The sequence below is a fragment of the Podarcis melisellensis genome, assembly GCF_964234715.1.
Source record: "Podarcis melisellensis genome assembly, chromosome: 10".
In the NCBI taxonomy this organism is placed as follows: Eukaryota; Metazoa; Chordata; class Lepidosauria; order Squamata; family Lacertidae; genus Podarcis; species Podarcis melisellensis.
Genome location: NC_138542.1, coordinates 47,592,708 through 47,612,556, shown reverse-complemented (window position 1 = coordinate 47,612,556; position 19,849 = coordinate 47,592,708). Strand labels below are relative to the sequence as shown.

At 45.6% G+C, this 19,849-nt stretch overlaps 1 protein-coding gene across 2 annotated transcripts; it reads left to right on the top strand.

Moving 5' to 3' along the window:
• Positions 1–6,128: 6,128 nt before the first annotated feature.
• On the top strand, positions 6,129–14,671 carry GALR3 (galanin receptor 3). Of its 2 annotated transcripts, XM_081928503.1 has the most exons (4): positions 6,129–6,731; positions 11,192–11,358; positions 11,443–11,564; positions 12,789–14,671. In XM_081928503.1, exons 2-4 carry the CDS (start codon positions 11,215–11,217, stop codon positions 13,657–13,659), a joined length of 1,137 nt encoding a protein of 378 aa, XP_081784629.1. In that variant the 5' UTR covers positions 6,129–6,731; positions 11,192–11,214; the 3' UTR covers positions 13,660–14,671. The 2 variants fall into 2 exon arrangements, with proteins under 2 accessions (XP_081784629.1, XP_081784628.1); XM_081928502.1 differs by having other exon boundaries at positions 11,192–11,564.
• Positions 14,672–19,849: the final 5,178 nt, after the last annotated feature.

Sequence of the window (19,849 nt, the reverse complement as noted above, 5' to 3'; positions counted from 1 at the left end):
ACCAGGCACTCCTGTCTTCCACTGCCTCCTGCAGCTTGGTCAAACTCATGTTGGTAGCTTCGAGAACACTGTCCAGCCACCTCGTCCTCTGTTGTCCCCTTCTCCTTGTGCCCTCAATCTTTCCCAACATCAGGGTCTTTTCCAGGGAGTCTTCTCTTCTCAAGAGGTGGCCAAAGTATAGGAGCCTCAGCTTCAGGATCTGTCCTTCCAATGAGCACTCGGCTGATTTCCTTAAGAATGGATAGGTTTGATCTTGCAGTCCATGGGACTCTCAAGAGTCTCCTTCAGCACCATAATTCAAAAGCATCAATTCTTCGCCGATCAGCCTTCTTTATGGTCCAGCTCTCACTTCCATACATCACTACTTTTTGGCAGAAGATAAAATACAGCACAATGGGAATAGAGCTGCGTGTGACAAATACAGAATGGAATGGAATGGAAAGCAAGGTCTTCTTACATCCCTAGTCTGGAGTCTTAAGTAGCTAGTAATGCCCTTGGTTGAAGCTTAGAACTGAGAAGAGCCTTCTGCATCTCTGAATTTTCAACTAAAATAAGTTTCCAGTAAACATTCTCCACCATCCCAGCTCCCAAGCATAATAAATTGCACTTCTCCAGCCCACTTAGGAAAGCTGGATTCCATTTAAACCTCTTGTGCAGGGCCAACCAAATACATTTTGCCACCTAAGGACACTTTTCGCTTTTCATGTAGAAAAGCTGATCAGATTGACAGCAGCTGGATCTTATTTTGACACTGGCAATGGGAGCATACTGCACTCTGAGGGCAGCAGGCTTGCTTAGGTAGGACAAGTCAGACCACATGACACATGCAGCTTCTTCCATTCCCTGCCCTTCACCATTTGCTGCCTGAGGTAGTTGCCTCAATTTGCCTCAAGACAGGGATGGCCCTGCTCCTGTATCATCTCAACAGAGCACTTTGTGAAAAAGCAATAGAGGAAGTCAACAGAAGCACACGAACATTTATAAGACCTTCTATAAGCCTCTACTGGTATTGCCTGGCAATGTATAATCTGTCCAGTTTCCAGCATGATGAGGGGAAAAACATTCCTACTTTCATCCAAAATGTATTGATGTCTCCTAATCAGAAAAGCACATTGGGCAGTAAAAAATAGAGAGAAATCCTTCACTTGCAGTGCACACTGACAAGGCCAAATACCTCTAGATGCTCCTGTTTCCAAGGCAACAAAGCACTTAGAGCTTGTGAGCACTCCCCCCCCCCTTTCGGCTTCATCAGTCAGTAACTCGGTGTGCAACTAAAATAGATATCTGTACTGTAGCTCACACATAACAGAAACATCAGCATCTTGTGCTAGAACATCCTTCCTCAAACTGCTGCCTTCCAGATGTTGACGGACTCCAACTCTCATCACTGTCTGTTGGTCATGCTGGCTGGGGCTGGTGGGAGCTGGAATACAACAACATCTGGTGGGGCCACAGCATGAAGAAGGCTGGGTTAGAGCAACAGGAGGTACCTTGGTCAGGGATAAAGTATGTGGGACAGTCTGCGCTCAGCCATGGAGTGGGTGATGCCTTATGGATCCTGTCTCACAGCAGGTTTGGTTCACTTTGAGAATCTCAATTGAAAAAGCTCCTTCCATGTGTCCCATTGCCCTTAAAAATCACCAGCACCAGAAATGATCAGACAGAAACATGTCCTTAGGGATTAGCAACTGTGTTTACACAGCTGTCATGCATCATTTCTAAGCAGCCTATCATAAACGATCCAGAATATGAACTCAACAACAAAATCCAAGGATGTCTGTTGCGTTGGCCTGGAACATTTCTTTCTGCCAATGTCTTCCCTCCTTATCTGGGTTTGAGCCTTAGAGGCTGCCACCTCACTGGAAGCGCATGTAACGAGTCCTTTAGCCCAGCCATGAGAATGTCTAATTCCCCCAGTGGTCCAAGAAACCTCCACAGCAAATCATCCTTGTAAAAAAATATCTTACACAGTCATACCCTTAGACCTATTCACACGATGCTTCTGTAAGTCAGCTGGCTACATGGCTGGGTCACACCAGCAGATAAGCTACCTGCAGCACAAGGTGAAATGGAAAAACAAATATTGTAGTAATAAAACATATTAAGTAAATCAAGCATTGGGAAGCCATGGCTCTCCGAATATGTTTGGGCTACACAACTCACATCATCCCTGACCATTGGCAATGTTGGCTGGGTCTAATGACATCTGGAGGGCCACAGGTTTCCTACTCTAGAACTAAATAATGCTTAGCTTCATTGCTACATTTGTTTCTCTGCATTGCCACCCCATGTCTAACTGACTACCTGCTTTGTTGAGCTAAGAGGGTTTCACAATATGTAATGGGATTCACCTATCCCATTTCTTTTAAGCCCACAGAAATATTGCACATTGGATCGTCTAGATTCTCTCCAGTTAAAAGTTGGGAAAATATTGACATTAAGATATCGGAGAATATGTGCTGGTAAAGGCTGATAGTAAAGTGGGCATACGGAATCTGTGGCTCTCTAGATGTTGCTCTAAATGTCGATGACCATTGGGCATGCTGGTTCAGGGTGCAGGGACTGATGGAAGTGAGCACAGCAACATCTGGAGGGCTTGGAGTGTAAGAAGGCAGTGGGTTCTGTTCTGACCTGTCCTCGTTACAACCAGCTCTATTTCCATTCTGCTGCAGTTCGGTTTCCTCCAAATACAGTCATACCTCGGGTTGAAGTTGCTTCAGGTTAAACCTTTTCGAGTTGCGTTCTCTGGCGACCTGGAATTAATGGAGCATGTTACTTCTGGGTTTCGCTGCTCACGCATGCGCAGATGCTCAAAATGATGTCACACACTTGTGAATCACAACCTGCGCATGCGCGGACGTGGGTTATGTTCACTTCAGGATGCAAACAGGGCTCCGGAACAGATCCCATTTGCATCCAGAGGTACCACTGTACTACATTTGCCTTGTTCTCTGCCTTTATGTTATGCAGCTAACCCACATTTCAACCAAAAAGCAATTACTTTCTGCAGATTAAAAAAAACCTAGAACAATGTGAATATTGATCATATTTGCTTGACTGATTTCTGCTGCTGACCACAGATGAACATGCAAAGTGTGGCAATTTCCACTTCCTTTTCCATCGGAAATTCCTAGCATCCCTTGGGGGGCCATGGGTTCCCCATACCTGCTGTTGTCCTGAACCCCTGGCCTACCTGGCAACAAGTCAGTATGCCATACCCAAAGTCCAAAGGTCAGGAAACACATTCCAGGGTCAATCCAAGTAGCCAAGTCTAAAGTCCAGCAGTCAGGATACAGTCCAGACTCAAACCAGAAGCACAGTCCCATAGAGTTCCAGAGGCATCCAAGTCAAGGTCCACCAACATGGACAGTGGAGCAGACACAGCCCCTCAGCTCTGCTTCCATTTTGTGCTTTGCCTGCTGATTGCAGCATCTGGGCTTGATGAGACCTGCTCCAAGCCTCCTTCAGCTAAGGAATCACACACCTCTTCCCAGAGCTAGCAAGACCCACCTGGCCAGCTAGGGAGCTGGGCTGTGGGCCCTTACCTGCCTCAGCCTCCTGCAGTGCCCAGCCTGCTGCTCCCTACACCTCAGAGCCCACCATGTTCATGAAAAGAGGGGCCTCTCTAACTCGGGTGATGGGTCCTGCTGCTCTGGTTCCTGTGCCCTGACCCCCATCTCCTCACTATGCTCTGCCACCCTGTGAGTACAGGGTACCTCGGGTTAAGAACCTAATTTGTTCCAGAGGTCCGTTTTTAACCTGAAACTGTTCTTAACCTGAGGTACCACTTTAGCTAATGGGGCCTCCCACTGCCGCCACACGATTTCTGTTCTCATCCTGAGGTAAAGTTCTTAACCCGAGGTACTACTTCCGAGTTAACGGAGTCTGTAACTTGAAACATCTGTAACCTGAAGCATCTGTAACCCAAGGTACCACTGTACTTCTTTCCCCTGCTTGCCCCAGTGGGTCCCAGTCCTTGCTGGGATCTTCTTCCTCCTCCCCAGTGTCCTGCCAGTTCATGACAGCAGTCAATGGATATCCGATACCATTTTGATGCAGTATGGTAGGGTTTTTATATCCTTAACTTTACAGTGATAAGGGAAAAACTGCCGCTGATCCTTCTTCGGGGACAATTTGTTTTAGTGGTGTGTCCCCCCAATAGAGAGTTGATATGTTGCTATTTGTATGACACTATATTGCTTAATGCTGCTCTGTTTTTGTAGACCAGATGCTTGCTGGTTGGCAAGAGATTAGCAGTGTTATCTTTGCGGATAATTGGAAGGTCTGAGAGTGAGGCTTGTATGTGAAGCTTTGCTAAGGGTGTGTTTGGGAGAAGTTAGGGGGCAGGGGTATGGGCATAGCTGTTACTTCACTTGTTTTTTCCTTGTTAATGAGTCTGCTACTTTCACAAGCTCCATTCATTCTGCACTTGTTAACAAATCAATCTTTTAGTGTGACAGCTCCTACACTACGGAACTCCCTGCCTATTGACACCAGGCGGGTGCCTTCACCAAACAGTATTATTTTCAGCATCTACTAAAAAATAAAAAAATAAAAATTAAGCAAGCTTACCCAGACATGCAAGTACTTTAATCTGAAATTTTAAGCTTATTGTGTAGACTTTAAATCTGTTGATTTTATTTATGTTTTGATTCTTAAACTTGTTTTTTGACTTTTATGGACAGTTTGAATGTATTTTTTTAGCATTCTTGTAAACTGCTTAGAGGTTTAGTTTACAATTAAGTGGTATAGAGATTCTGTGAAATAAAACGTAGAGAAATATGTCCCCATCTGCTACCTGCTGCCATGAGCAACTTTTGCAAGTCGCTGAGCCGCGCGGCACATCTTTGAGCACGAGTACATTGCAGTGCAACACGGAGAACTGTGTTTAAAAACCCTGCTGCAGACTTGCAGCATAATTTTTATTGGCCTACTTTTCGTTTCAGCGCCTTAGATTTAAAGTGGGAATATTGATGGGTTCAAGCTGTGGAAAGCGGAGCGCCGTAACTGATGAGGCCTAGTTCGAAGCTGTACGCCGCCTAGTCCCAGATGGCTGGAAGTTAGCAGTGTCTCTTGTTAATAGCAATGGTGAGGAAAGCCTTTTGCACTCGGAGGAATATGTTTCTCTCCAGTCAGCCTTCAAATGTACATGTGTATATATGTGCAGCACACAAACAAAGAGAGCTCACAATATGAGAGAGACAAGACCCTTCTGGACACAGGGTTGCCATGCCTACTTTTCACCATACATTTCCATGGAAGCATTAAGAATGTGCTTAACATCCCCATCTTGCAGTGAATGGGACTTCATAGTATTGATCGTTGGCTGACTCACGCCAATCAGCTTTTGCTATGGTATAAGTGCATAAATCACTTAATTACAAGGAGGGATCTGGGCATCTTTCCTCAAGCTATTACATGTCACATTTCCCCAGCATTCAAAATGCGTTTTTTTGGGTGGGAGTGGGGTGTCCTTGGGAAAATGTGATCTGTTTCACTGGGTAGTAAATACACTGCTCTCTTCTCCTTGATGTGTAGAATGGGATCTACTACCCATTCCTTTTTTTAAACGAAAGTGCCAGGAGTTTAATCTGGGACCTTTTGCATACAAAATGTTTGCTCTACCGTTGTGGAAGTCGGCCTTTGCCAAGCTGGTGCCCTCCAGATGTTCCAGACTACACATTTCAGAATCCGGTAACGGGCCCTGCAGGATTTATGCCAGCCTTTGCCAAGCTAGTGCCTTCCAGATGTTTTAGATTATGACTTCCATCAGCACCTGGATCCAGTGAGCCTGGCAGAAACGAAAAAACAACGGTCAGGCTCATGTAGGCTGTGAGAAAAGCTCTGGGAAAGCCTTTGTGCGGTAATGCTAAGTCCAAGGTGAGCTGGTGGCTTTCAATGCCACGTGCAGAAGCATAGCACACCCCAAGAAGTACTCAGAAACTTAGATGTCCCCAGTGCCTGCTAGCAGCCTGATCCTTGGCATGCCTGCATTTTTTGTACAGCTTGGGAGAGACGGAGGGGGCAGAATATGCTCTTTCCCCATTGGCTATCAAGATGGTTTTGTAAATACGTTCTTTGGCTGTAGCTGCAAAAGTGATCTTGCCACTTAAAAGCCGGCGGTAAAATATGCAGCGCTCGTAGAGAGGGTGTGGAGGGCAACCCGTGATATATGGATATATATTCGCATCTTCATGCCCCTGGATCCCTGAAGAATAGAACCAGCTGTGTCAGGAAAGGAGGCTAGCAGAGAGATCAGATAGATAGATAGCTAGGAAGATAAAATATATTAGGTAGGTAGATAAGCAGATAGACATTTCAATTAGGAAGGTAAGTAGGTGGACTGATAGGCAGCTAGATAGTACTGGAGATCTGGCCATAGGAGGGTTAACACCCAACCAAACCTCAAGGAAAGAAAAAAAGGATCAATGGGCTTGGCACAGCAAGAGCAGGAGAGGGGGAGCAGAGATCTAGAGAGAGACATCAGGGAGGAGAGAGAGAGAAAGAAGGAAGCAGATGCAGCAAGGTGGATGCACTGAGAAGTAGCTAAGAGGAAGAGGCACAGGGAAGACCTACTGAGCACCTTAACTTGCAGAGTCCCCTCCGGGCAGTTTCTTTTCCCTTGGCACTGGGCAGAAGCAGGGCAAGGGCTTCTTCGTGTTGCCCAAGCATCGGTGCCGGATAGTGAAGACTCGAAGGAGGCCAGGAGGATCTCGCCTCTTTCCTAACAAGTGAGTACACAGCTTTTGAGAAGTAAAACAAAAAATAGAAATGGTATCGAAACAAGGGGAGGGTTCCCTGTCTCCCCCCAATGTGGCTCAAAGGGAGTTTTTCAGGAGGGTGTGTGTGTGTGTGTGTGGAGTTCCTCCTAGAGTGGCAAAATTCAGTAGGCAAGGCTCCTGCCTGCTTTTAATTGCTGTACCGAAGGGAGAATTTCAGCAGATGCTGCTTCACTCTCTTCTATTCTTCAGAGGCAGGGAAGTAAGAGATCGGAAAGGGCTGCGTCTTTATTCCAGCTCAGAGACAGTTCTGTTCAGTGTGAGGCAGATGGGCTGGAACGGGAGGCGGGGTGGAAATGACACCTTCCACAATGGGACAGGTGAACAGTCTGAGCATCTTCTCTTTGGGCAAGCGATGAACAGCTGTGGATATGTTATGGCTTTACTTTAACGATGTATTTGAATGTTGGGTGTTCTGTAGCTATATTGTAGCTTCTATCTTATAAGCTCTGCCATATGATTTATAAATATAGAGTTTCTTCATTGTGATACTTGGCTTACAAGGGTTATTATGTACGCAACCCTTTGCAATAAGGAAATGACTATTCTTTCTTTAAAGAATGATCTTGTGGAGAGAACGAGTGCAGTCTGGAAGCAAGCGGGGGTGGGGGGCTCAAGAGAATTCTGGGAAGGAGGGGCGAAGGCACAAACCTTGCTCACACAGCAATCTTTCTGGTATACATGCGGAAAGGCTTAAAGGCTAAAGAGGCAAATCACAGCTGAAACAAAACAGCATTCTTCCTTCTGTAGCAATGACCTGTCCTTTCCCCTTACCCACTCTCAGTTTTGTAGAGGTTGCTAATGTTTTATATTTTAATTGTGAGTGTAGCTGATGCATGACACAAACGCTACAGTAGAAATTAAAAGCCATGTTCAATGTTAATCTTCAGCATGTTATAAAACCATGTGAGTTCCACCCAACCCCAGCTCTGAGTGATTCCCACCCTCTCCCAAATTCTGATAATGGCATCTTAACATTGCAAATTCTGAATCCACTACTAAACCATATGCGATTTTATTGGCTGCTCGGATGGATCAAACTTCACATCTCCAAGCTGTGTGTGTTGTGTTGAAGAAAGCTGCCATACTCAACCCAGCTAGGGACAGGGCACCCATTTGTGTGCAATCCCACATTCGCAACAAATGGGGTGGTTGGACTCATTTTGTCACAAGCAGCACCTGGAATATTGCACGCCACCATAAGCCACTTACATGTGGGTTGATTGGTAGCATTAAAAAAAATTCGCTTCTGCTTGCAGCAGATAAAACCATTCATTCAACATGAGCAGGGAAAAGCAATATAAAAGCAGCTGCTACAGGCAAGGCAGTTATGTGCATCAGATCATACTGCAGCTTTTGCCAAACTTGTTCCTTCCAGGTGTTTTGGTCTAGATTAGAATTCCTATCAGCCCCTGCTGGCACGGGGTGCACCTTTAGTCCCAAAACTAGTCTAGAGTAAATGATTTACTACCACAGCCTAATGGTGCTAAGATTGGAGATTATGACTTTTTGTTTTTTGTTTTGTTTTGTTTATTATTTATTAATTTTATATCCTGCCCAGGACAGCAAACAATAGGTTGGGGGAAGAGTAAAAATATCTTTAAAACAATTCCAATACAGAGGCAGACTGGGAAAGATTTCAACTTAAAAAGCTTGCTGAAAAGGGAAGGTCTATAGGCATCAAAAAGACAACAGAAATGGTGCCAATCTAGTATTCTATTGCAAATATTAGTATTATGCAGCTTGAAGCAACAGGATGAATCAAAACTCTAGGAATAAAAATTGTCCATACCCAAAATATGGTTTTAAAGCTTTATTAACAGAACTTTGTTCAAACAGTCACAAAAACAAATAATGATACATCCGAATAGTTACATAAAATCATATGTTTGTCCCAGCACAGTTTCAGCTTCTTACAAATCTGAAATACTATTTATAATCACAGCTGACACACAGAGCTCTCTGTCTCCCACATCTATTAGCCTGGAGGCTGTTTTCTTTCCAGGGGAGACATTAGAACACCTTTGTCTTCAGTGGCTTGAGAACACAGATTCCCTCAAAATGGTGATTTGTAACTGAATAAACCTTCCATGTGATCTACAGTTAAACACCACATGAGAGAGCAGCAGAGATACATCCTAAGTTAATGATCAACGTATTGCTCAGAAAGCTCTTCAATGGAATTTCCCCAATGTTCCCTTTAGCAATACATATTCAGAGTCATTTTCCATTTCAATGTACAATTAAACAATTCTACTTAACATATTCAAAAGGAAGGAATTCCAAAGGGTAGGTGCTACCATGCTAAAGTCCCAATTCCTACTTTGTGTGGGATAGTTCTCCTGATAAGATGGTATCTACAGGAGGCTTCCTGTTTCCAGTGCGCCAGGAATGGAGTCTCCCAACACTGCAGGAGCGAGACAGACCAAGATAATCAGATAATGATGGGGGAATTTCTTTGGTTGAAAGAGGAACCAGGCTCTCATCGCAGTTTGCCTGGCAGTCTGGCACTCGCTTCCCCGTGGAATGTGAGGGCAGGCAAAGTCACTAGGTGCACGGAGCACTCCGGCTGCCATGACCCCCGCCCACCAATCCCATTCCTGGAAGCACAGGTTACTCTGCAGGAATTCAGCAGGTTCAGATTTCCTGGATGCAGATAGAGTCTGCAGGTGGGGAAAGTTGCATCTTTTCAACATGCCATTGTTCAAAGTGCCGAGGGAGGAAATACAACGTTAAAAGAGACACTTCAACGCCAGTCTATGATTAATCAACAACTTCAAAACACAATCCAGGCCTGCCCTCCCTTTTCACCACCATTCTCTTTAAATGTTCTGTTCCCTCCTTCTACCTTTTTCCAGGCTGGTTGCAGCAGCTGAGTCCTGTCAAACAAAGGTGGGCATTTTAATTCACCAAAACAAGAGGCTTAAGAGCTTTGGGGATGTAATGAACTAAAGAGGGTCAAGTAGTGCTTGGCAGAGGCTTTCTCCACGATGGATTGGCGGTCAGGGTTAAGGCTTGTGCCTGCTGTAGGAGAAAGGGGTCTTGAACCCAGACACCCAGAGTGACCTAGAGTTAATCCAGTCTCATGCCAATGTAATCTGAGCCATTTACATCACAGAGGAGCTTTACAGATCCTGATGTCACTGTTAAATTAACTTGTTTCATGCTGGTACCCAACAGAGTCTGATAAGTGCAAGTTGCCAGCCATAACCCATTCCTGAACATTCCATTTAATGCAATTTCAAATGCACAGAATTTGACCAATCCAGACTAACGGGCAAGTAAGGAACTGGGAACTAACTCTAGTATCTTACCCTCACTGGAGTTGCATTGGTGTGTGAGGGGACATTGGTTGTGTTTAATGCATCATGATCTAATATAATCTTTCCTGCTTATTGGAGCTGTGGCTGGCATATGGATTCAGTTCTCAAGACACGATACAGAAGTGCTTAGGCAGAATAATAGTAGACTCTTCACTTGAGCACGGTACATTAAGGCTTGAATCCATTGTGTCTAAAATATGCTCAGATTGACAATCCAGTGCATGCTTTCCAAAATGGCTATTTGTACAAGATTTGGTTGATAAAGAGATTCTTAGGAGTAAATCGCATACCCGATATATAAATTATCATATGAATGACAAAAGTCTTTTGATACCTCTTATTATGATCCGCAAAAAAAGTACAAGACCCTTATAATTCTCACAGTTCAGGCTGTATCAAGTTAATGGCATCAACTGATAATGGCCTCCCATTCTTGAAATTCTGAAAACTTTGGGCAATTAGGTTCGGGAATTTTAGTCCTTAATGTGAGTGGTCTATTTGCCATGTACCTGCCAGGGTTTGGGAGAACCATTTTAAAGCCGTCTTTAACCATCGTCAAAAGGTTCCTATAAAATGGTTCCTATAACTTGCAGCTATATCTGCCTCCTGGTATTCCTGAATGGGCAATCAACAGGTCCAGATGATATATGAAACAACATCAACCTCTTGGTTGGCTACTCTTTTTTCACTTATTGATAAATCTGGATTATTTCCCCACTTATTAATAAAATGAGACTGAAAGCAATCTTGTGTGTGTGGTACAATTTTATGATGGTATGATGGTGTCTTTATGAGTGCGTGTTTCTGTGTGCGCGCATGCACACGAGAGAAAAATTGGAATTATGTGTATGTTTGCTGTGTGCATGTGCTGGTGAAGAAGGTAGAGCTGGAGGAGTGAATATCCTGAGCAGGGATAAATTGGGATACAAGAGACAATGGAAGACAAGGCCCTGGAGAGCTTTGAAGGGACAAGAAGCGTGTGCAGTATCTGGGAGCGGACAGGAAACTACTGCAGGGATATGAGGCAGGGCTTGTCCCATGATTTCCTACTTTTACCTCTGTTCATTTCATCTTTTCCTATTTCTCCAGGCCCCTTTCTCTCAGATGGGGAGATGCCAGACAGCTGGAACACATCTTCAGACAGCGTAGAAGCACGAACTGCAGGCATTATTGTGCCGGTGGTCTTCTCCCTCATCTTCTTCGTGGGCACAGTAGGGAACGGCTTGGTGCTGGCTGTGCTGCTGCGCAATGGACAGGTGAAATACAACACCACCAACCTGTTCATCCTTAACCTGGCGGTGGCGGACCTGTGCTTCATTGTCTTCTGTGTCCCCTTCCAGGCCACCATCTACACGCTGGATGGGTGGCTCTTTGGTGCCTTTGCCTGCAAGGCAGTGCACTTTCTCATCTACCTCACCATGTATGCCAGCAGTTTCACCCTGGCAGCTGTCTCTGTGGACAGGTAAATACAAGCACTCCTCCTCTCTGGCATGTCTCCCTCTCTGTCCTCCAAACCAATATATTGCTTTATCAATGGAAGGATCCTACTTCTTCCATAGGAAGGAGTAGAGGACAAAGGACCTTGCTCCTTTGAATACCTTTCAGGGATAGGAGAGAAATTTGCTCCACTTTGCACTTAAAGGTGAACCTACCAAATTTGCGCTTGGGAACAGAAACACAGCTCTGTTTCCAAAGTCACGCTTTTCTGAATTTTGCAGTCAGTTTTCCAGCGTACAAAGATGCATATACTAAAGTAAAGTGTGTATTAAAATGCACACATCACCAAAAATAGCATTGTATTAGGGAAGATTGGTTATAAGAAAAGATTGCATGGAAAAATATTTATAGCAGGAGAAATTTTCACTAAAATGCTGATGAATTTCCATGATGATTTAAAATAAATGAATGAATCTTAAATTGCTGCAAACTGTGGAGAGCTGAATTTGATACCAGAAAAATGAAAGATCCTTCCAAACCTGCTCCACATACATTTTCTCAATACCCTTTCTCAAGTTTTCTCCATTCCTTTGTCCTTAACAACCTAATCCCACTTAGCACCTCTTGCTGTTTCTGCATAGGGGGCACCTTAATAAATTTGTGCCTGAACATGCAATCTCCCAGTTCACTTGGATTCTTGGCATTCCTCAGGCATATGTGTTTCTGCACTCAGTTTTCTGTATTGAAGGAGGAAGGAAAGACATTGAAGTAGGAAGGAAACACATTGTACACATATGAAAAGCTTTGTGAATTATGGAAGCTCTTCCTAGATCTGCATAAGTTGTTGTGGGCCCCAATTTGGAGTTTTCGTTGGCAGTTTAAGCTTAAGGAGTTTTGGGAAGACCCTAGAAAATAACTCTGTTGGCTTGTCACCAAGGTCACACCCTCACCAGGCATTTAAAGCACATAGCCTCCCTCAAAGAATCATGGGAACCGTAGTTTACCCCCTCACAGAGCTACCATTCCCAACACACTCAATAAACAACACTTCCCAGGATTCTTTGGGGGAAGTCATGTGCTTTTTCAACATATGGTATGGCTGTGACCCAAGATAATATGTGGAAATGAGAATAAGGAGGTCAGGCACTGAAGCAACCATAGGAAAGGGAAGGTGATGTTTTTTGGGCTTCTCAAAATTTATTGTGTTCAAGAAACTAACCCCTTTACCCCACACCCACTCTGCTTCCAGGTATCTGGCTATCCGTTACCCCCTGAAATCCCGGGATCTCCGGACCTCTCGCAATGCAGCTCTTGCCATTGTAATGATCTGGACACTGTCACTGCTTTTTGCAGGACCGTATCTCAGCTACTACCAAATAGTCCACTACCAGGAGGTGCCCATCTGTGTCCCTATTTGGGAGGACCAGCGCCGCAAGATCTTGGACATCCTCACCTTCGTATTTGGCTACGTCCTCCCAGTCTTTGTTGTCAGCCTGGCTTACGCTAGGACCATTAAGTTCTTGTGGACCGCTGTAGATCCCATTGAGAGGATCTCGGAGTCCCGTAAAGCCAAGCGCAGGGTCACCAAGATGATCATAGCAGTGGCCGTCCTCTTCTGCCTGTGCTGGCTACCCCACCACCTAGTGATCTTGTGCTTCTGGTTTGGCTATTTCCCCTTTAACCGGGCCACCTACGCCTGCCGCTTGGCTTCCCATTGCCTGTCCTACGCCAATTCTTGCCTCAACCCAATTGTCTACGCTCTCATCTCCAAGCACTTCCGCAAGAGATTCAAGCAGGTCTTCACCTGCCTCCTCATCCAGGACAAGAACAAGAAGAGGCGAGCAGGCAACAAGGTCCACGTAGCCAATGTCAACAATGGTTTAGCCAACCATACGGCAGGCTTCTGTGGAGGGAACACAGAGGTAACCCAACTCCATGAGGAAAATATCCGATGCTACCAGGGCCTGTTGCTGAAAGAAACTGAAGGTGGGGTGCCTGAGGCATGGACTCATCAGTTAGAAGACACGGCCATCTCAGATCAGAGAGAGCTAATGAATGAAGAAGGTTCTGGGGCAACTGACAACAATCAACTGGCTGTGACAACACACGAGGGACTGTAACCTACTAATTATCCATGGCAGATTATTTAAATGGAGGGCAGTGCCTCTTAGCATCATAGTCCTACCCCCATCAGCATCAGATGTGGAATGGGTTGGCTTTAGATAGCTTTTCTCAAAACACACAAACTACCCAGAATTTCTCAATGAGAATGTCAACGTTTCCCAGCTGAGACTGCATTTTAATGGTTCCATTTACACCCTGTCCTTGGGTAATGGCTACAGAAACTATTAATGAAGCCACCAAATGGTTGTAGAAATAAGGGGTGCATAGAGATGTACCCAGCAGTGAAGGGATGGTCAGCTGGGTCAGAGAATTTATTAATGTCTCTTGACAAGAGTGGGTGGTCCCAGACTAGCTAATGGCGATGGCGGTAAAACATGAAAAAGCCATCCCTAGATCTGGAAGATCTAGCTGAATAACTACAAACTGGTGGCAAACAACCTCTTTCTCGGCAAAGTTCTTCAGCGGGTAGTTGCTGACCAGATCCAGGCATGCTTGGATGAGACTGCTTTTCTGGATCCAATTCAGTCAGGTTTCAGGCACTGAAACAACATTGGGTACTCTGTATGATTACCCTTTATCAGGAGAGAGATAGGAGAAGGGTGATGCTGTTCTTCCCTTTGAACTCTGGTTTGCTTTTGATACCATTGAGCATGGTATCCTTCTGGACCTTCTGTCAGAATGGAAAGTGGGTGTCACTGTTTTGTGGTGGTTCCTCTCCTGTTTGGGAGGTCCACTTCAAAAAGGGATGCTTAGAATTATTGTTCAGTCCTGTGGAGCCTTTATTGTGGGGTTTCACAGGGATTCATCATATCCCTCCATGGATTTACTGAATCAGTGCCTGACTGCAGTAAACAATTGGATGAGGAAAAACAACTGAAACTCAATCTAGCTAAAACAAAATAATTCCCTCCCCCTTCCAGTAGCACCTTAGAGACCAACTAAGTTATGTTATTGGTATGAGCCTTTGTGTGCACTTTTTGGAGTGGACCACCCAAACAGGAGAGGAACCGCCGCAAAACAGTGACACCCACTTTGCTGGAAGGATATTTTCCCCCCGACTATGGCAGACCAACATGGCTACCTACCTGTAACTCAATCCAGCTAAGTCAGAGATACTGCTACTAGGTGGTTCCTTGGTCCAGGTAGGTGATGTGCAACTGGATCTCCCCACTGTATAATCAGATGCACAGATTGGGGATACTCCTTGTTCCGTTGCTGTGACCGGAGATGCAAATGGCATAGAATGCCTTCTTTCAGCTCTACCTGTCAGCCCAGCTATGACATATGGCTGGATTGCTGCAATGCATTGTATGTGGAGCTGCCTTTGACAATGGTTTGGGGAAACTGCAGCTGGGGCAAAATTCAGCAGCCAGTTTATTGGTGGAGACCAGGTGCTTTGAACATGTAACACCAATTCTGGCTTGATTACAGAGGATACCAATGTGTTTCTTGGTTCAATTCAAAGTGCTGATTCTGACTTGTAAAGCCTTATACAGATTGGGATCCCATTTTCTACAAGACCCCTCTTCCCATACGAGCCTGACTGGAGCCTGAGGTCATCATCAGAGGCCTTATTCTGTCTTGTCCAGAAAGAGGTAAGAACAGGTCTTCTCAGTACTGGCTCCCACATCTGTGAGGTTCTTTCCCCAGAGTGGCTTGCCTGGCATCAACACCAATGTATTTTCATTGCCAGATTAAACTGTCTTTCTTCTCCTGGGCAGTATTAATTTCTGCAGCAGTTGATGGTAGTTTAGCTAGTTAATTCTTTGGTGGGGAGCATGGAGTGGGGGCGGGATTTGTTATTTTGGGGTGGTTGTTGTTGTTGAGGAACATCAACACTTTTTGATGTTGCTACGAGTATTATAACTGGTTTTAAACATTTTTGTACCGTGTGCTGCTATTTTTGTAAGTTGCTTTTGAGATGTTCTGTGGAAAGTGACTGATAAATTCAATAAATAATGATAATAAAAGCAAAAATACCTGGAAAGAGAAGAGGTTGTTGAGGTTTTTGTTTATTTGATCAGCCCCTTCCTGCACTGATACATGTACATCCTGTGGATTGCTGTTTTCTCTTTGCCCCACCACTTCTGTCTTCAGACATGTCTGCTTTGTTTTCTCCCCTCCCCACAAGAGATCACATGTCTATTGAACCAAAAATTTGTTCAGTGCTTTTATTTTATATTTTTAAAGACTCTCTGCAACACCAAGTTTGTGCTGAGCCAGTGTGGTGTAGTGGTTAAGAGCAGTAGACTCGTAATCTGGGGAACCGGGTTCGTGTCTCCGCTCCTCCACATGCTGGGTGACCTTGGGCCAGTCACACTTCTCTGAAGTCTCTCAGCCCCACTCACCTCACAGAGTGTTTGTTGTGGGGGAGGAAGGGAAAGGAGATTGTTAGCCGCTTTGAGACTCCTGAAGGGGAGTGAAAGGCGGGATATCAAATCCAAACTCTTCTTCTTCTTCTTCTGTTCTGAGAAGTGAGGAAGTTGGCTTTCAGAGTGACACAGGGGATGGCTGATAGCACAAATCTTGCTCCTGCTGAAAGCCAGAATACAGACCCACAAAAAAATGTCATTGCGTGCATCCCCCAGTCCCTTACAGGAATATGCCTACTATGGGCCATTTTTCTTGTGCATTTGTGATTATTTGTGCTCATGACAGAATCAAGGTGGTTATACGTGATCCCACTGTCCAACTGTTTACGCTTGCAAAAGTTTTGAGGCGGGCACACTGCTTCATTTCCAAATGATTTGTGTCCCATCGTTTCCTGCTGAAATCCTGTAACTTTTCATACTGCAAACGTTCTGGGTTTGTGTGTCCTGCTTTTGCAGCACTGTAGTGTAAGAATGTCAGGTTCACAAGAATGCAATAACATGGGGAAAGCATCACCAAAGAACTATGAAAGCAGAATGATGGATGGATGGTCCAGTATAAACCCACCACTAATGTACTATTATCTCACCAGTGATACATTGCAGCCTGCGAGAAAGACACCAGTCAGGAGGGACCCAGAGGTGCTGAAGGATTCAGGCTCAGAGCTTGAACATTTGAGGGGGGGGGCAAGGAGAAATTTCAGGGGAATAGGAAAGGAAAGTGTGTCTTCCCCACTCTTGCTGCTGTATGTGTGCATGTACCATGCTGAGCATGTTTGCTTGGGAGTAGAGTCTTTTATCAGATTCAGGAGTATGCATTTAGGTAAGCATGTTTAGAATCACGCTTTGGGTTCAGATCAATGCAACTGCCTTCCAAGTAGACATGGTTAGAACAAGATTGGTAGATCAGGGGAAAGCTGTGGTCATAGCGTATCTTGACTTTTGACAAAGTCTCCCATGGCATTCTTGTGAGGAAGCTGGTAAAATGTGGGTTGAACGAGGTAACTGTTAGGTGGATTTGTAGCTGGTTGACTTACCGAACCCAAAGAGTACTCACTTGTCATGGTTCCTTGTCATCCCGGAAAAAAGAGATAAGTGGGGTGCCGCAGGGTTCTGTCCTGGGCCTGTTGTTCAATGTCTTTATAATTGACTTGGATGAAGGAATTGAGGGGATGCTCAACAAATTTGCAGATGACACCAAACTAGGAGGGGTAGTTCATGCTGCAGAAAACAGTATCAGAATTCAAAGTGACATCAACAGACTGGAGAACTGGGCCCAAGCTAACAAAATTAATTTCAGTAGGGACAAATGTAAGGTTGTGCACTTAGGCAAAAAGAACCAGATGCACAAATATAAGATGGGGGACACCTGGCTCACTAGCAGTACCTGTAGAAAGGATCTAGGGGTCTTAGTGGACCGTACGCTTGTCATGAGGCAACAGTGTGATGCAGCAGCACCAAAAAAAAAAAGCTAATGCTATTCTATGCTGCATCAGCAGAAGTATAGTGTCCAGAATCCAGATCAAGGAAAGTAACAGTACCACTCTGCTCTGCCTTGGTCAGACCAAATCTGGAATGCTGTGTCCAGTTCTGGGCGCCACGATTTAAGAAGGATGTTGACAAGCTGGAATGTGTGCAGAGGAGGGCAACCAAGATAATCAAGGGTCTGGAAACCAAGCCTTATGAGGAACAGTTGAAGGAGCTGGGTATGTTTAGCCTGGAAAAGAGGAGACAGAGAGATATAATAAAGGTAAAGGTAAAGGGACCCTTGACCATTAGGTCCAGTCGCAGATGATTCTGGGGTTGCAGCGCTCATCTCGCTTTACTGGCCGAGGGAGCCGGCGTACAGCTTCCGGGTCATGTGGCCAGCATGACTAAGCCGCTTCTGGCAAACCAGAGCAGCACACGGAAACGCCGTTTACCTTCCCACTGGAGTGGTACCTATTTATCTACTTGCACTTGACATGCTTTTGGACTGCCAGCTTGGCAGGAGCAGGGACCGAGCAATGGGAGCTCACCCCGTCGCGAGGATTCGAACCGCCAACTTCTGATCGGCAAGTCCTAGGCTCTGTGGTTTAACCCACAGCGCCACCCGCGTTCCAAGAGATATAATAACCATCTTCAAAAATATCTTAAGGGCATGGAAGATGGAGGAAGCTTGTTTTCTCCTGCTCAAGAGGGTAAGACACAAGCCAATGGCTTCAAGTTACAAGAAAGGAGATTCTGACATCGGGAAGAACTTTCTGATTGTAAGAGCTGTCTGACAGTGGAAGAGACTCCCTTGGGAGGTGGTGGACTCTCCCTTCCTTGGAGGCTTTCATGCAAAGGTTCGATCACCATCTCTTATGGATGCTTTTTGTTGAGATTCCTGCATTGCAGAGGGTTGGACTAGATGACCCTTGGGGTCCCTTCCAGCTCTGATACTATTATTCTAAGGCTTTTCATATGTGCAAATGCTACGCATTGTAATTCAGTTCCTGCCTCCTCTGTCTTCTCTCTGAAAACTGCAGCATGATCATGGTGCATTTGGAGGTTAATCCTTTGCTTCTTCCATTTTGTGCTTTGTACTGGAGGGCCTCATTTTCAATCCTGTTCCTACTAAGCCCTAACCAGAAAGAAAGCTGGCAGCTCATATAAATAGCTTATTATTCCAATTTCACCCCGGGAGCTATGGCTCAACAGAATAACTGTGAAGCTTGAGGGGAAAGGGGGATATGGAAACCTTCCTGCTTTTCTTACATTTTGTTGTTGCCATTCCAACTCTCTGCTGGTTGATGGAAACAGAAGCTACAGACGGAAAAGGTCTAATCACTCATGAGGCTGACCTTTCCGCCAGCCATCTCCCCGCTCAGATTCGTTCTGAAGGCCGCGTTGAACGCTTGGCTCACAGGCTAGAAAGAGGCAGGCAAGATTTTTATGACAGCTGAAAGTTGCTTGAGACTTTGGTTCCTGAAGTTGCACACATCTAGTTCTTTTGTCCCACTGCTGACGAAGTTCAAATAGGTTGTCCGGGTTTTGGAAACAACGCAAAAGCTTTCCAAATCTGCTGTGGCAAAAGTAGGGTGAAAAGTAATCCCTTTTCCAAATCGCCTTCAGTTTGCTGAAAACGCAATTGTCAGGAACTCAGAAGCAGAGGCACAGGGGAGAGAGGAAATGGAGAGCGAAGGGGAAGAATCTGAGGGCAGCGTAGGGGAGTATGAAAGTGGCCTGAGAGATTCCATGAGTCTCTCCAGCGAATCAGAAGATTCCCAGAGGGGGGCGCCGATGGCCAGGGCAGGGGGGGTCCCAGGGGACACACACCAGGAACAAGGGGCCAGCGGGGACTCCCAAAGCAGCAGCGGGAGATCAGGAAGAGCTCATCCGCCAGAGCGTAGTGAGAGGGAATAGTCACATGTATCAGGGCCAGCTTCTCCTCCAGCAGGGAGAGGAGATGAGTCAGGGCTGGCCATGCCTCCATCGCAGAGTGAGGGAACGGAGGGGAAGTCAGGTTCAGCTAGCCTCCCCGAAGGGGGAAGCAGTGACAGGAGCAGTGTTACGGTCAGGAGGAAGGTGGCCGGCTGGGCGCGCGCACCAAGTTCAAATGTACAGGCGCGCGGCACAGCAGGAAACCCGGATTGGGAACCAGGTCCTAAAGCCCGCCGGAGAGAGGGGGAAGACTCAGGGGACTCCTCAGCGTCAGAAGAGTCTAGAAGAGGCGAGACCCCAGCGGACAGGCGGGCCCAGAGGAGAAGAGAGCAAAGGAAGAGGTGGAGCAAGGCTAGAGTCTTAAACTGGTGTCTGGGGGGAGGAGATTCAGACGGAGCTTCAGCGGTCTAGA

Excerpts from the sequence above, each read along its gene's own strand:
- GALR3 (XM_081928502.1), top strand. The coding sequence starts at position 11,215 with ATGCCAGACAGCTGGAACACATCTTCAGACAGCGTAGAAGCACGAACT. Across the intron at positions 11,565-12,788 it reads GCAGCTGTCTCTGTGGACAG|GTATCTGGCTATCCGTTACC; the intron begins GTAAATACAAGC and ends CTCTGCTTCCAG.